Here is a 15,875-nt window from a genome sequence, read left to right as displayed (position 1 = left end):
AGTAAGGTACATAAACCATCTAGGAGGGAAAAAATCCAATCCCCTAGCAGAACTAGCAAAAGGCTTTAGGGAATTTTGCCTTTCAAACTAAATTTCGGTTCATGCAGAATATCTTCCAGGTGATCTCAATTCTGTAGTAGATTGGCACTCACGTCATCTTCAGGACTCAAACAACTAGAAGCTTCATCCCTTGATTTTCCAGTCATTCCAGAACAAGTGGGGTCCTTTGATAATAGATCTTTTGGTTTCTCATCTCAACTCCTAACTTCCTCAGTTTTACAGCTGGCGCCCAGATCCATTAGCGTTAGCCTCAGATGCCTTTTTACAGGATTGGTCAACTTCTCTGAATTACACCTTTCCTCCTTTCCTCATGATCAGCAGGTTACCTGCACAGGTGAGGCGGCAACAAGCTACTCTGGTACTCCTAGCTCCATTCTGGCAATCCAAGGTATGGTTTCCAACCGTTCTGGAATAGTCCATAGACTTTCCCTTTCTTCTCCCTTCATTTCTGAAACTCCTGTTGGACCCTCTGAATCACCCTCACAACCTAATCTTAGACAATCTTCCTACTCTTTTCGTTTGGAAAATTTCGGGAATCCTCAACCTTTCCCACTCATTTTGTCAGAAGCTTCAGAATATATCAAACAATCCTGGGCTCCAGGAACTACAAAAGCTTACAAGTTAGCTTAGTCTTTATGGCACAGCTGGTGCTTGGGAAAAGACATTAATGCCCTTTCAGCAGATGTAATCTTTATTATTAACTTCCTAGCGGCAGAAGCTAGCAAAGGGAAATCTTATTGTACTATCAACATTTTCAGGTCAGCAATTTCTTCCAACGATCCCTTCATCAATGGAAAACCAGTGGGAGAACATCCTCTCGTCTGCCGGCTTTTGAAGGGAGTAAAACTCTCTAACCCCCCTCTTCCTAAATGCAGTCAATTGTGGGACGTAAACATTATTATAAATCTGTTTTTGTCATGGCCTGATAATTCTATTCTCTCTCTAAAAATGCTATCTGCAAAACTAACAATGTTGTTCTTCCTCATTTCTATTAAAAGATTGTCCGACGTTAGAGCCTTAGACATTTCTTCTCATCAATTTACTCCAACAGGTGTTTTGTTCACAGTGGTTCGACGTACCAAAACTAACCTCACATCGATTTTTTTACCCTTATTTTCCTGATCGTCCCAAATTGTGTGTTGTACAATGTTTAAAGATTTATGAACAGAAAACTGCTGATCTAAGATCTTTCTCTGTATCTAAACTCCTTATCTCCTTTACAAAACGCTACAAACCAGTGTCTTCCCCTACTCTGGATCGCTGGGTAAAATGGATCACTTCCCTTGCAGGTATTGCTACTTCCATTTTTGGGGCTCATTCTTCCAGGGGAGCTATGGCTTCCAAGGCATTCTGGGCTGGTTCCCGTTTGGACGACATTCCTAGATGAGATGATTGGTCTAATGACAATGTGTTTAGAGTATTTTATTGTAAACCTGTTGACAATGCTTCTACAACTGTGATTAATTTGCTTTAAACAAGCATAAAAGGAGCTTCTGGTCTTGACATAAAATGTAGATTTTCCTAGTAATTTATGAAGGAAAGTCTTATTTTATTAAAGACAAGGAGACGAGTATTATCCCACTAAAATGTTTAAACTCTTGTTTTCTCCAACTCTGACAGCAATTCCGACTCCTTCTCAACCTGCCCCATAACCCTGCTGGCAATTTCGTGGATTCCAAACATGATGATTCTCCTTCTTCATGACTCCTTAGGAATCCTGTTGGTTCTGCCTTTCCAGACAAGTTATCGTTTCCTGGATTTATGAACTGTTGTCATAAACTTCTCACTCTTATTATGGCTCTACTTATTTTATTGTTTATTTTGCTGTTATTTTGTTCTTATTAACTTCTCGAGCAAGAAAAGAGGCTGTTCACAATCAAGTGATGCCATAATACTGTGTATAATGTGTTGATTGGTTACCATTTATGTACTACGTTTCTCTTCCCATTGTCTTGTAACGTTCGCCATTTGGGATTTGTAGTTTATTTGTTATTCTTGACTGCTGTTATTAAATTTAAGCAAGAAATGAAAAGCATAATACTCGCCTGCATGTCTTTAATATAATAAAGACTGTCCTTCATAAATTACTAGGAAAATCTACATTTTTATGAGTATGACATCTAATAAAATTTACATAATGGGAGTCATTACAAACCTGGCAGTCTCATGACCATCAGGTTTGCGGATGGCGGTCGGCCTGTCACTGTGGCGGAAGGGCTGAGGTGGGACTGCCAGCACTGCTGGCAGTTGCGGCGGTCCTAATCCAGCAAGGGCAACGCTGTAAGCAGCGCTGTTCTGGGGATTACAACCTCGTTCTCTGCCAGCGATTTCATGGTGGCAGCAACACCATTGTAAGGCTGGTGATGAACGGGTGCAGGGGCCCCCTGGCCAGCACCCTGGCAATAACACTGCGAGGGTGCTGGGGAACCCTGCATCCTATAGCATTACTGCCAGCTCGATTACGAGCTGGAGACAATGTTGTAGGGTGTTTCCTGCTGGCCAGCAGGAGAAAACTTACGTTTCTGCCCACTGACCTAGCAGGAAACTCTTAATGGCCCCAGCGGGGAGGTAGCCACTATGGTTGCTACCTTCCAGTTGGAAGTGCGGCAGAGTGGCAAAACCGTCTGTAGAACTCGTAATGAGGCCCTATATGTTTGTAAATCATGCATAACTGTGAAAAGAATAATAATTTCTTATATAATTCCTTGTTTATTGGCCACAGAGCACCTGAATAGAGGAGTCTTACAAGTGTTAACGTTGTACGATGCCATGTAGATTTTACAAGTACAGGAATGGCAGAGCCATCTCTCCTCAATATCTGCCTGAACAGGCTCTATCACTTCATATTGAAGACCTCCCTGATGGCAATGAAAGAAAGCAAGGCTGTGTAATGTGTGCACCCTCGGCATAATACCCAAGATGCCCTTCGGTGTCTTCCTTTGTGCACAATACGGGCTTACAGCATCTTTTTACAGCTATAGCGGCTTCGATCTTCTCTAATATGACATGGTCATGGATGGCATGGTACATCCAAAGCATCCTGTCAATCAAGTAAAGAAAACTGCTTCCAATTTATTATAGTGCGGAATGATGAGGCAATACAACTTGAACTCTACCCTTGCTTTGTTTTTGATAGCTTTCCGAATTAGAAAAAAGGAATCAGGTCATCCTTAGATGCACCCTAAATGCTTGCTCAAGAAATATAACTGGTTTAACAGTTGTTAGGTCTTCTCAAGAGGGCACTGTCATGTACCACCCAGCCAGAATTTATGAGCGCCATAAAGAGGAAAACAGTAATAAACAAACATTAATGCACGACCTCCTGTGGTCAGTAAGGGTAATGCACCCGTTTCCCTAATTTTTCCAAACACAGGCAGATAAATCTGCCCACTCTCTGACTGTCCCTTGCTTCCGACATTCAGCCTAGAATGCAAGTCTACAACAATATTTAGAGAAAGCATTCTGAACACTGTGATTAGATGACGCAATCTCAATTTTCTAAACATGATGCCACGAAATATTGATGCTCGGTGTTTGTGATTCTATATGCAAGTACAGTTCATCACACTGTAGAGGTTTTCTGATAAGTTTTGAAAACATGCCTGAGGGATCAAGAAATAAAATATTTAAGAGGAGGTGTGACTGGCCCAGAGTTTTTAACAACACGGAGTAATTACGTCACACTTTAAACTTGATCACAATAATAGCTGTACTGCACTTAAAAAAAGTAACAGACACTATAGGCCAGTTCTCTGACACACTGCGCCATGACATATGCACTAACCATTTTTCAGAGGGTACGCTCTCCTGCCCACTTCTTTATGACTGCTTGTAAACACTTCCTTTGTGATGGTGTGTGTGTTTTATTAGCAAATCGACTGGCACACAGGTTTTAATGAGCACAGCATTTTTACAGACACAAACTGTTTTATGTACAAATTCCACTGAGAAATACTGTAAGTATACTAATTATACAACTCTGGGATCTGTGCGGAAATGCAGCTTAACTATTTACTCTAATTACAGCCATGCAACAGTACTGCACAGTTACACTATCCAGCTTTGCTATGTAATTAAACCATCAACTACTTTTACAATGTTTACAAGAGTATATGTAGTACCTATGCATCAATAATACGGGATCTAAAACAACTGCATTAGGACTTGCCATTTAAATTGTAAGAGACGGTTTGTTGCGAGTGTGACACGAATGGTCACTGTTATCTGAACCTATTTTTGTGAAATGATTTAGCAGCCTGCTGACATCACAGGTCCCCGCAGAAGCAGAAGAAAGAGAAAGGAAGCATTTCCCACTATCCCACAAGCAGCGTGCAATACCTTTTGGATATCGATTTCGGTGAGCAACCGAGTGGCGAGGTCACTCCCGCCCTCCTCCGGCTTACGGCAGCTACCACGCAGGTAGAACTGTCAGGAAACGGGGTTAGAAAAGTCATGTCAGGCAACAGGAGCATGGAATCAGCAAAACACATCAGGCAGTGAGGTATGCAGCAGGTAACAATAAGGCGTACACGTAGCATCCACACCATACAAGGGGTCCCAGTGAGGAGGGAACGCCCCTCATCACAGGTGGCTCCGGCAGCAGACACATGTAAAGTATCTCTAGCACAGAATAAACTTCCTGGAAACTGACTTGGAAAAAAACACATAAGGATTATGCCCAGCAATTTACTACCACCTCACCCTCAGCCCACCCCAACCCCACAAAAGACTGCAAAGATACATCAATGCGGTGAACAGCCACTGATACAAGGGACACAGTAAAGAGAGGAGGGCTTTCTACACAAAAACACGTCAAGCTTCTAATTTAGCACTAACAAAATAAAACATTGAGAATGCTATTAAAGATGTTTGTAGCTGTCAAAAACTCATTGCCAGTGCTCTGCTGCTCTCTAATTAGGACACTGCTCCCGAAATACCTAAGCGTATGTAGAAACATAGTAGAGTTTTCGTAAACATGAAACACATTTCACCTTGGTGTCCCTGATTTTATTATACATCATTGGGTTGAAACCATGCCAAAATCTTTTAACATCAATTTACATAATTTAACAGTTCCACATCAGAAACCAATGTCTGAACATTTATCAAAATGTCAGCTCTGCTCTTTGTTACTTCCTTTTACTTTCTCAAGGTTTTCCATCATACATTAATTTATAAATTAAACATCCAAGTGTTTTCAGCTTTGGGATTTGGATGGTGAATTGTCAAGATAGACCTGTACATGAACACCTAAAAGCACAGATAAGGACACATTTATTGAATTGGTATACCTTAGTCTGAATGATACAATTTGCAGCTAGGAATCTGCACACCTGGAATCTGGGGACAATGTTTTGAAAAAGCCAATCAGACTTCCAGAAATTTGTCTGTAGGTGCTTATATAGACACAGCTGTTAGAATGTATCTGATTGGGACCAGTTCTAAAGTCTATTAATCCATTTATGTTTCCTACAGTGTTATGCTGACAACTCGAATACGTCTTACATGCCCAGGGAACCCACTGTGAATCCAGGACTTCAAAAAGCCATTTGAGTGTCCAACTGGTCCATCAGAATCGTACTTCAGTATCTCAATGATGCAGGTTCAGACCTGTCAGCATCCTAGACAAATACAATACCCTCCCATCCTGGCTAATAGTTCGTCCGGATGATCTGTTCTCCCCTGTTTTGTTCACTGTGGGTCCAATTCTTGCATCCAGCACCCTCGTTTGAAAAACTTATTGTATAACAAAAGGTCAGCAGGACTGACGCTGTAGAGGTTATACTAGCAGCCAGGAGTTAGCCACTGTTAGCAGTTCCAGGGAGACCTACCCTGAAAAGCCTGATGTGATTTGTGGGGTTAGTAGGGGAAATGAACCTTGTCACAGTTTAGGTGGGTGCAAGCAAATACAGCTTCCTTTGAGTATGTTAACAGCTGTTCATCCACCTAGGCCCTTTGCTTATCAAGCTAGGAACGTTTATTGATCAGAGTGATCTAATTGTTATGCAAGAAACATGGGTCCTGAATAAACCACACAGACTGGGATACTCTAACTATAGTATTGAGGCAGTACCTTTTAAAAAAAAGGGCGTCCATCCGGTGGGTTGATAATATGGACTAAAAATACCCGTGACCTAGAGATTAAAACAGTAGATGTGAATAGCCATGTCATTTTGGGCTTGGCGTGAGAGGAATAGGGGGTTGTGGGTGCATATTTATAACATCTATAATTGCACTACACAGCGTAATATGGAATCACCAATTTTAGTGGTGCTGGCTTGCCACATGAGTAACAAGAGAGAAAATTACCCCCAATATTAGCTGGTGATTTTAACACCACCTTTGAACCATAAGAGGGTTTAGCATCAATATATTGTGCTGAGGATGTGGCTAGAGGTATCCCTGCTTTACGGTCCGAGCCCCTACTGTCTTGGCCCGTGGCTGCTATTCAGCTTGTGTCCCTTATACTGAAGCTTGGTATACATGCGTTCAATGGGAGGTTTTCCTCAGATATGACGCGCTGTCCTACCTTCTTGCATGGGTCTGTGACAGTAAAGATGGATTACCTTTTCCTGGATTTGGATCTCTGGCATTTTGCTGTGGATTTTGCAATTATAAGACGGATTGACAACGATCATAATGGGTTGCAACTTATGCTGAAGGGTCTTTCAGGGAGCATAGCAGCGAAGGGACTTAACTCAAAAGCTACTTCATCCTTAAGCAACAACTGGAGGACGATTAAATGGATAAAGCTGTGCCTGGACCGGGAGTCCCTGACTGGAATTTGTAATACTTTTAATAGGTGTTTGAGCATGACCAGTGATGGTTCCCATGACAATCTATCAGTAGGTGACCAGCATGCAGTCCTATTCGCCTCTCTAAAACAATTATATAAAGGACTATGCTGGAAAGGCCCCTCTATTGTACTCGCCCAAATGGTTTAACAAGGAATGTAGAGAGGCCAAGAGAGATTATTAGGGCCATTAAGAGTGGGGCACAACAGAGGGTCAGGGTTGCTCGAAAAAATTAGAAACAGTTAATCTCTAATATAAGCAGAGATGGGTAGACACAAACTGGATGGAGCTGGTAGGGGCAGCCCATTGTAAGGATCCCAAGACCTTCTGGCACATATTTGCTCATGGGTGCACAAGATCTAATAGCCCAGTGGAGCTCGTAGTGCAACTTTGCCAATGGGTAGATAATTGCTCGACAATCTATGCTCCTTTCCCCATAGATGTAAGAGAGGATGGAACAATAGCTACAGAGCAAGACTCTGGGATTGGTGTAGTGGCTAAGCCACTATACTTTTCGCTAGAGGAAACACTCCAAGCCATCCAGGCTATGCCCCCAGGTGAAACACCAGGGTCAGGTGGAATCCCTGGGGAGCTGTATAGATAAGACCCTTATTTAAACCGGCTCATTATCATATAGCTGCAGGTGGGGCTCTTCCAGAATCCTGGACAAATGCAGAAATAATACCGGTCTATAAAAAGGGAGGTAGGAACATTACAAATAATTACCATGTGATTAGCCTAATCGATCATGTCCAGAAGATCTTTTGCCGTCAGGGACTGGGTAGGTTGCAGGATTTGATGAATGAGATTTCAATTCTTTCACCCTTGCAGATGGAGTTTAGATCTAGGGTGAGTACCATCGACCACATTTTTCAGTTCAATCTCAGTTTTGAAATATCGGAGGCAGGCTGGGGACCATCTATACTTGGCCTCTGTGGACTTAAGGGCAGCCTTCGACTTAGTTCCAAGGCAGCTCTTGTGGTCCACCTTGGCCAAGATGAGTATTCATGATAATTTGTTGGACGCCCTTATATGACTCCACAGTAACACAATTGCCCAGGTGACGTGATGGGTGAATGGAAATCTGACAGAATCATTCCGGTGCATCGAAGTGTCTGACAAGGATGAGTCTTGGCGCCATCCCTTTTTGCACTATATATCAATGATTTTGTTGATATATTGCGTGAGTGTGTTCATAACTCACCGAAACTGGCAGGCATTTCAATCCCTGCATTGTTATTTGCCGACAATACTCTGACAATTTCCTGTACACCAACTGGCTTTCAGAACCTCTTGAACAAATTTACTGAGTTTTGTGAAGCCCATGGCTTAGAGGTTAACACTACAAAAAAACAAAATCCAGTTTTTTAACCGGCATAGATCTTGGTGGGGGAGATTTACCATGAAAGGGGAATTATTGCAGCAGGTTGATTCATTTTTTTAAATTAGGGGGTAAGGATTGACAAATGCAGATCTTGGAATTCCCATATAAAGAAAAGTGAAATGGGGTTGGTACATGCTGCTTCTGCTATTATCAAGAGGGTTACGGGGACTACCTCAAAATCCGTCTCACCAGCAGTAGAAATATTTAGGGCTAAGACCCAGGCTGCTGCCCTTTATGAGGCAGAAGTGTGGGGATTCTCAGATGTTAGGGGCTTAATCTTTAGAGAAACTAATTTTATAGGTCGCTATTTTCCCTGCCCCAGAGTAATCCAATTCTCCCATTATGTTTTGAATTAGGGCTTAATAGGGTGGACCTGGTGGCCCCTCATACCCCTTTTACATTGGGTTAGGCTATGGTCTATAAATGGGCTCCTTGTCTCTAGGTTGGCTGTGGAAGAAGTATTGAGCCTGAGTATGGCCCATTTATTGTCTTGGTTCAGATTGGTTAAGCATCATCTTGCCAACTTGGGTTAAGGGGAGTATTGGTCTCACCGTAGATCTTCAGGTTTGGGTGTCGGAGGGCTTGTTATTACAGCCTTCTGGCAGATGAACGTCCTTGAATATCATCATAAGGCCAAGCCAGGAAGTTTGGTGGAGGACTTTTTAAACTGTAAGGCATTTTCATGAAGAGCCCTATATGGATGCCATCCAACCATTGGTAGCCAGCACACTTTATGTCAAATTGAGGCTGGGAAATCTCCTAGCCAATACATTTGCTTGTAAATACAAGACCCTGCTTTCTACCTCAGCTTTGTGTCAGTATTGTGGGTATGCCATTGAGGACATAAAACAAGTTATATTTTTTTGTCCAAGGTATAAAGAGCCGCCGCAAACCTGGATCAAACCCTTGTGCAAAACTATTTGGGTGAGAAGTTACCAAGAGGCATATAGGATATTGTGCACCGACCTGGGACAGGTTACCATCTGTTGGGGGGGAGGGAGGGGTCAGCCGTTATCTCTATGCTGTATGGCTGATTAGAAAAAAGGATGGAATGATGTTTTAAAATGAATTAGTACTGCACTGTCTAGTTGGTCTTATCATATGTTTTTAACAACAATTAATGATGGATCGATTTTTTCGACTTATTTTATGATGAATTTTAATTCTTTGTTTTTTTACTTTGGATATATTCTGTACTGCTTAGTTTTAAGAAGTTTTATTGTTTTATTTGAGATGCTGTGTTGCCCGAAATAAACGTATTACTGATTGATATTAAACAAAAGGTCACATGCTTATCATGGACAGACCATTGAATCACCTTGGTGGGATAAGACAAGGATAGGTGAGAATAGGGCGCACTCGCTGTTTCTTGGCACTTTTATGAATTAAATGGAGATACATTTTACTAGGGCAAGAAACCATCCGTCAAATAGAGGATAATGAACCAACAATAACTGCTGTTCATCTGCCCTTTCAATTAAGATTACAACCAACAGGGAACATTTCCATTTTGATATAAAACATACCGTTCCACAGACAGATTCGACCATTATACAGGGGCCAAATATAGGGACAGGGATCCCTGTAGGACTCTGCCCATCCTTAGATTTATTAATATCTATAACAAGCAGGAATCTCATGACTCATAACTTCATTTTGCAGGTAGCCATGCAATTCTGCCTTATAGCACTGCACCCAGATGAACAGTTCTACCTATCTACCAGAGGCAGAATGGCCTGACATTTTTGCATAAGGATGGATCTCCAAAAGGCCGGAGAAGCTGAGACAATCAGAACATGTTAAGCAAGGGGTACTGGGGAATATCCCCATAACACATATAACAGATGTGTTTATCAGTCTCTCCATTATCTTCATCCCTGTCCTTGCTGTAAACCCACTGGGATAACATTGCACACTTAAGAAACATTATATTCTAGAGGGTTGTTCCACCCCTCCCTCTTCTTACCTGCACCCATTTGATAAAATGCACAAACAACTAATGGAACAAGGAGGCATTTCAAATTGAAATCTTACTTTGAATTAATGAGAGGATGGAAACAATTTTGTTTGTACGAAATTCCTGCCCACCACCTCCCCCCTTGAGGGAGAATTGAACTAGTCTGAAAATGTTCACACAGCCATTTCTGTACATGCATGTATTTCAGATGATCACTGTGCAATGAAGGGGTCTATATACTTAAAATGATTATTCACCACAATGTACAATCAAAATCATTTGGGGGAGGTGGGGTGGTCAGGCCTTGAAAAACTCTGAATATGGCCCACATCTACCAACATTTAATATTCCAATATGGAAACTGTGTGATCTTTTCACATGCCAATTGGTAGATTGGGGTTTTTCTACTGAATTATGCAGTTTCCCGAGTCCACATTTTGAAAGTACAAATCTGAATGCTGAAAAATGTACATGAACTGTTAAGAGAACCCTTCACCTGATTTGAAGGCTTCTCAATGTCCATCCAGAACGGAAAAATGATGTGGATGTAACATCTTTTGTTGCACATAGTGCTCATTGTTAGATTAAGGTAGACATAGCCAAAGAATTTAGATGATTAAGGGAGGGTGGTTTTCGTGATAACAGACGGATGGTGTATTTATGGGTGACTAGCCCGAAATTGCCACAATTTTGCAGACTATATTTACTAGTAAGGATGCAACAGGATTGTTCCTTTCTCTCGAATCAAACCCGCACTTTAATTGCACCTATCCATCCCAAATATATATTCTTAACTTTAAGAGGCAATCATAACTCATTACTAAATTAGTACTTGCAATCAAGTGCCTAAAAGCATCTTTGTGGAGAGGCAATACTATTCCTCTCACAGTGGCACATTACATGAAACTAAATCGGCCTACAGCTAACAAAGACAGAACATTGGATTTCTGCATCTCCTACAAAGACTGTGTGAAGCCTGCAGTTCATTGCTTAAAGGCTATAATACCAACTCAGTTTTTCAGCCTTTTAAAATTAAAACTATGATTACCCTGATATTGGTAATAGTCACTCCACAAAGCTGAAATACTGTCAATACATATGATTTAAATGCAGCAGATACGATTAGTTTTGTACCAAATTATGAATTATTATTCACACTCATTTATAAAGTGCACATTCACCTCACAGATATGATGGTGCTACAGCATACCGTAAATGCAATGAGATTGACACAACCTGAAGATACCAAAATTACAGTTGACACTTCTACAGCTTAGGAAACAGCCAAGTTTCTAACTTTCTCCTGAAACTGTACAAGTATCCCTCCTTCCTAAAGAAGGGTGGTAATTTGTTCCACAACTGGGCAGCCTTCACCTGAAAAGATCTGCCACCAACCTTCTAATATCTCGATACAGAAATCAGATTTGCAGATGAAGACCTTAACTGCCTCTGTGGCCTAAACAGCAAAACTCCTTTTTCTGGAGTGATGGACCAACTCCATTTACAGCTTTAAAAACAATACACATTGCTTTAATAATAATCCTTTATTTTACTGGTAGCCAATGCAGCTCTCTTAGGGCCACCGAGGCTGAGTCAAATCTAGATTTGTTTAGCGCAAGCATAGCGGCCACTCTTTGGACCCTGTTCAATCTTTTCCAAAAAGGCTCAGGGACACCTAGTAGCAGCGCATTACAGTCATCTAGTCTGCTAAGCACTGCACTTTGTAGCACTAGTCTCCTCCTGGTTGAGTTACTAAGGCAGTGATTTTCCTACAATTTATCAGTAAGCCATGGCATGTTGCTACTGTTCTATTTACACACGTGTCCATCGTGAGATTACTTTCCATTAAAACTCCCAAATTACGAACACTTTAAGCTGTCAGTGCTCTCAGAAGTGTTCCAATGCCAGAAATTGCTTGGGAGGGGAAATAAAACTTTAGAAGGTTTACAGCAGATGAACTTTGTCTTGCTTTCACTGAATTTTAAATTGTGTTTAAGCCATCTTGCCATCTCAAACAGACAGGTGTGCCTTACCCATGTTTAAGGACTGATTATCGACCTTCAATAGACCTGGATATCATTGTTCTGCCCTGTCTCTCCAGACCCCACGCAGAACAGGGTCCAGCGAGGAGCCAGAGGAAGTGAAAATGGCTAGTTCCCTGAAACACTTTGCCACTCATGGTCTCTATGTTGTTTAATTTAGTACCTAAATCTATTTCCTTGCCTCCTTAATCCAACAGTAGGTTCTCATGACTCAATCTATCTTCCAACTGGAGTTTATGTTTCTCTGCAAGGTCAGATTCTCCATCTATATCCTTCATAATTGTTCCAATTTTATTATGGAAAACGTCTTACAGCTTATAGCATAATTCCTGCAATGGTATCACGGTACCTTTCAAACAATCTGGGTCAGCCAGAACTCCCACAATCCAAAACATTTTTTTTGTTTTATTTTCAGCTTCCTTAATGGTGGTGGCATAATACAATTCTTTAGCTTTCCTGATTTCAATCTTATAAAGAATCAGTGCATCTTCAAAAGCTCGCTTTTCCCCATCTGAGTAGGTTCTGTGCCATTACCTCCCCAGTATTCTACACTTGTGCTTGGTTTCTTTTAAGTTTTTCGTATACCAAGGAGCTGATTGTCTAGATTTAATCTTTACCAGTTTCAGGGGAGTTATTCTATCTAACGTCTCCATGATTGCGGTGCGGAGAGGGTCATCATTTTTAGAATTGTATCAACCTCTTTAAAACAATCTGGTAGGTCAAATATACTAACATCCTTAATCTTATCTAGCTTGAACCAGGCTCTACTGTATCTGATTTTCTTGTTTCCTCTCTCAGCTATTCCTGGCTTGGATCTGTGTAATTCAAATATCACCAAAGCGTGATCAGGCCAGCATAGTGCAGCCAATTCCTTGACTGCAATCAGTTCTGATGGTGCCGTTATGAGGTTTAGGGTGTGGCCTCCTTGTTGTGTTGGGCCATTAACCAATTGCTTCAGACCCAGAGAATCACAGGAGTCTAGCACATCCCGACTCTGGGGGCAGAATCGACTTGCTGCCCAAATATTAAAATCTGCCAATCCCCAGAAATAAGCATGTGTCAGGGCAAAATTGGTGAGCATCTTCAAAAATGGTTCCGTAAATTCCAGCAGGGGCCCCAGGGCTCTATAACATAGAAGACCAGAGAATATTGCTCTACAATTCTCTTTTAGGACAAAGCCCAGTAATTCAGCCCCTTGAATTTTATCAGTTTAAAGGGTAGTCACATCCCACTTATCTTTCAAAATAACAACTAACCCTCCCTCTCTCTTTCCTATCATTGATTGGTGGATTGTTTAATGGCTAGATGGTCAGATAAAGCCCAAGTCAACTGCTGAGCCCGGTGGGATCCAGGTTTCGATGACAAAGAAGATCCCATACATATGACTCAAGTATAAGATTTAATTCAACGTGATGTTGACCTCTAATCTCTTGGTCACGCCACCAGCATTTATTAAGTTGGACCTACGGCTAAATAATTCCTTACTTGAGCAAATGATTATCGGGACCTCCTGTTCTATACACCATCTGAACTAGCAGTATAACTGGCGATGGACACTTAAGGGACGCTGATGGGCACAGACGGCTTGCCTTAGGCACGCCTTTAGCGCCATCCACGCGGTCATGCCAGATTGCTCCTTTTCAAGCCCCTCCAAGTCTCAGAAAACAGAAACTAGACCACAAACCGCTCTCCTCAACAGAAGATGGCGGCCATCATGCAGCAGTAAACAACACAAAAGTATGCCACGTTCACCCACCAACAACAAACAGCACTTTTTAAAGCAATTCCTCCTGTTAAAAAGTACCCTTTAAAAAAATTAAAAAACAGTGCAGGTTAGAGCAAAATCAGCAAGTATTACTGGCTGCGTGGTTGTGCCAGATTGCTCCTTTTCTAGCTCCTCTGGGTCTTCAGAAAACAGAAATTAGTCTGCAAATATCTCCCTTCAACAGAAGATGGCGGCCAGTATGCGGCAGTAAAAAACACAAAAGTATGCCACGTTCACCCCTAACAACCAACAATTTTTTTTTTTATAATTACCCCTGTTTTAAAAAAGTCCCCCTTTAAAAGCTTAAAAAACAGTGCAGGTTTGTGCAAAATAATTACTGGTATAAATAAATCAGCGACTATTACTGGTAAACATACGTTACTGTGAATAGTTCTAGATTCCTTTCTTTAAAAGCCACTAGTACATTGAGAAAACTAATCCAGTCAATTGCTGTATTATTCATAGATGCAACAGTTGCCCATCCCTACCCACGTTATCCTGGATCATCTCAAACTCCTAGACCATATTACCTTGCTGTTCTGGATCAGTCTGATGATATGCTCAAAGCAGTTGTTGCTCAGGAACAGTGCTTGTAGAACAGGCCGGTCTCCACAGTTCAACATTTCTGGAATAGCACCTAGTTGAGGGACAAGTGAGACAGGAAGGACAGGTGGAAGGGAAATGAAAACATGAGCTGAATATACTCTTCTGAGCCACGTCAAAGAAGCAACTTGTGAACTTTGATTAGCACACAGTAATAACAGCCTGGTAGGTTGAGAAATACCTTTTTACCACCCCTATGAAACAAGGTGAACTAGAAAAATGCTTAAGTCACAAAATTCAGAAAAGTAACATAGGAGTATGTCAAGTCACAGATCGCCCCAAGCCCAAACTCCTTGCCTTACAGAGGATCAGGCTTGATGCAAGTTCTCACATCCCCCTATAGCCTTTGTTAAAATAAAATAAAAAGACATGCCATCATACTTCATGATCACAACATACAGATGTAGCCTTTTGCCTAGGATGTGTAAGATGTTTGCCATAGCAATGGAGCCAACGGTGTTGTACCTGCCCTTCTGTTATTAATTTTCTATTAAACACAATGGGACTATTACAAACAATACATTGATTTTCTTTTTTAACACTGAAACTCCATGTCCACATTTACTCATTTCCCTATAAGAAGATATTTTTCTACAACTGTGTATGTAGCGTGTGCCTTTATTTATTTAGTGTTTCCAATTTGTATACCACTCACTGCATAACTGAAATGCTGCTAAGTACCAGTGAGAAAGCAAGAGGAAGTGGAATCGCTAGCGATGTGAGGGGATTCGAATAGGCATTTTTTCATTTGCTTTCTGAATGCAGGGACATTGTTGGGGTTGCATGAGGACTGAGGGGGGTTGTTCCACAGGCGAGGTTCAACAGTCTGCAATTCGTTTTAGTGACTGGGAGGAGGTTGAAGTCACTTGAGCTGAAAGGCTTGGAAGAAGCGTATTTGTTGCCTCTCTGAGCCAAACAAGAGGCAGAGAATTTTGAATGCGACTCTTTCCTCAACCACCAGCAAGTGGAGATTTCTGTGATGAGGTTTTAGCTTATTACTGAGCCAAGGATGAGGAGTAGGACTGCATTTTGTGCTTTTTGAAGTCTGTTGATTCGGTAGAAGGACAAGCCATAGTAGAGCGAGCGTCAGTAATGAAAGTGAGAGTTCACTAGATTGGACAAAGGACAGCTGGTGTTGCTTAGGAATGAATAATAAAATGTTTTGTCCAATTTTAGATGAGAAAGGAGGATTTTACTACAGAACCCATCTGGCAGTTAATGATTAGGTCAACACATCAAAAGGTGCCTATGTTCCTCTGCTAGTTTGTGA

At 41.4% G+C, this 15,875-nt stretch overlaps 1 protein-coding gene across 6 annotated transcripts in view; it reads right to left on the bottom strand.

Annotated features, from left to right (window-relative positions):
• NBEAL2 (neurobeachin like 2) overlaps positions 1 to 15,875 on the bottom strand; it is a 646,515-nt gene that overhangs the window by 268,466 nt on the left and 362,174 nt on the right. For 4 of the 6 annotated variants that reach the window (XM_069210922.1, XM_069210923.1, XM_069210919.1 and 1 more), the window contains exons 9-10: positions 14,533 to 14,639; positions 4,399 to 4,485 (exon numbers count right to left, since the gene is read on the bottom strand). In XM_069210922.1, the coding sequence (XP_069067023.1) occupies positions 4,399 to 4,485; positions 14,533 to 14,639 (194 nt within the window). The remainder of the gene's footprint in view (positions 1 to 4,398; positions 4,486 to 14,532; positions 14,640 to 15,875) is intronic. The other 2 variants (XM_069210925.1, XM_069210924.1) reach the window with 1 other exon arrangement.

Source organism: Pleurodeles waltl, chromosome 10, assembly GCF_031143425.1.
Source record: "Pleurodeles waltl isolate 20211129_DDA chromosome 10, aPleWal1.hap1.20221129, whole genome shotgun sequence".
NCBI lineage: Eukaryota > Metazoa > Chordata > Amphibia > Caudata > Salamandridae > Pleurodeles > Pleurodeles waltl.
This window is presented reverse-complemented; position numbering and strand designations above follow the sequence as displayed.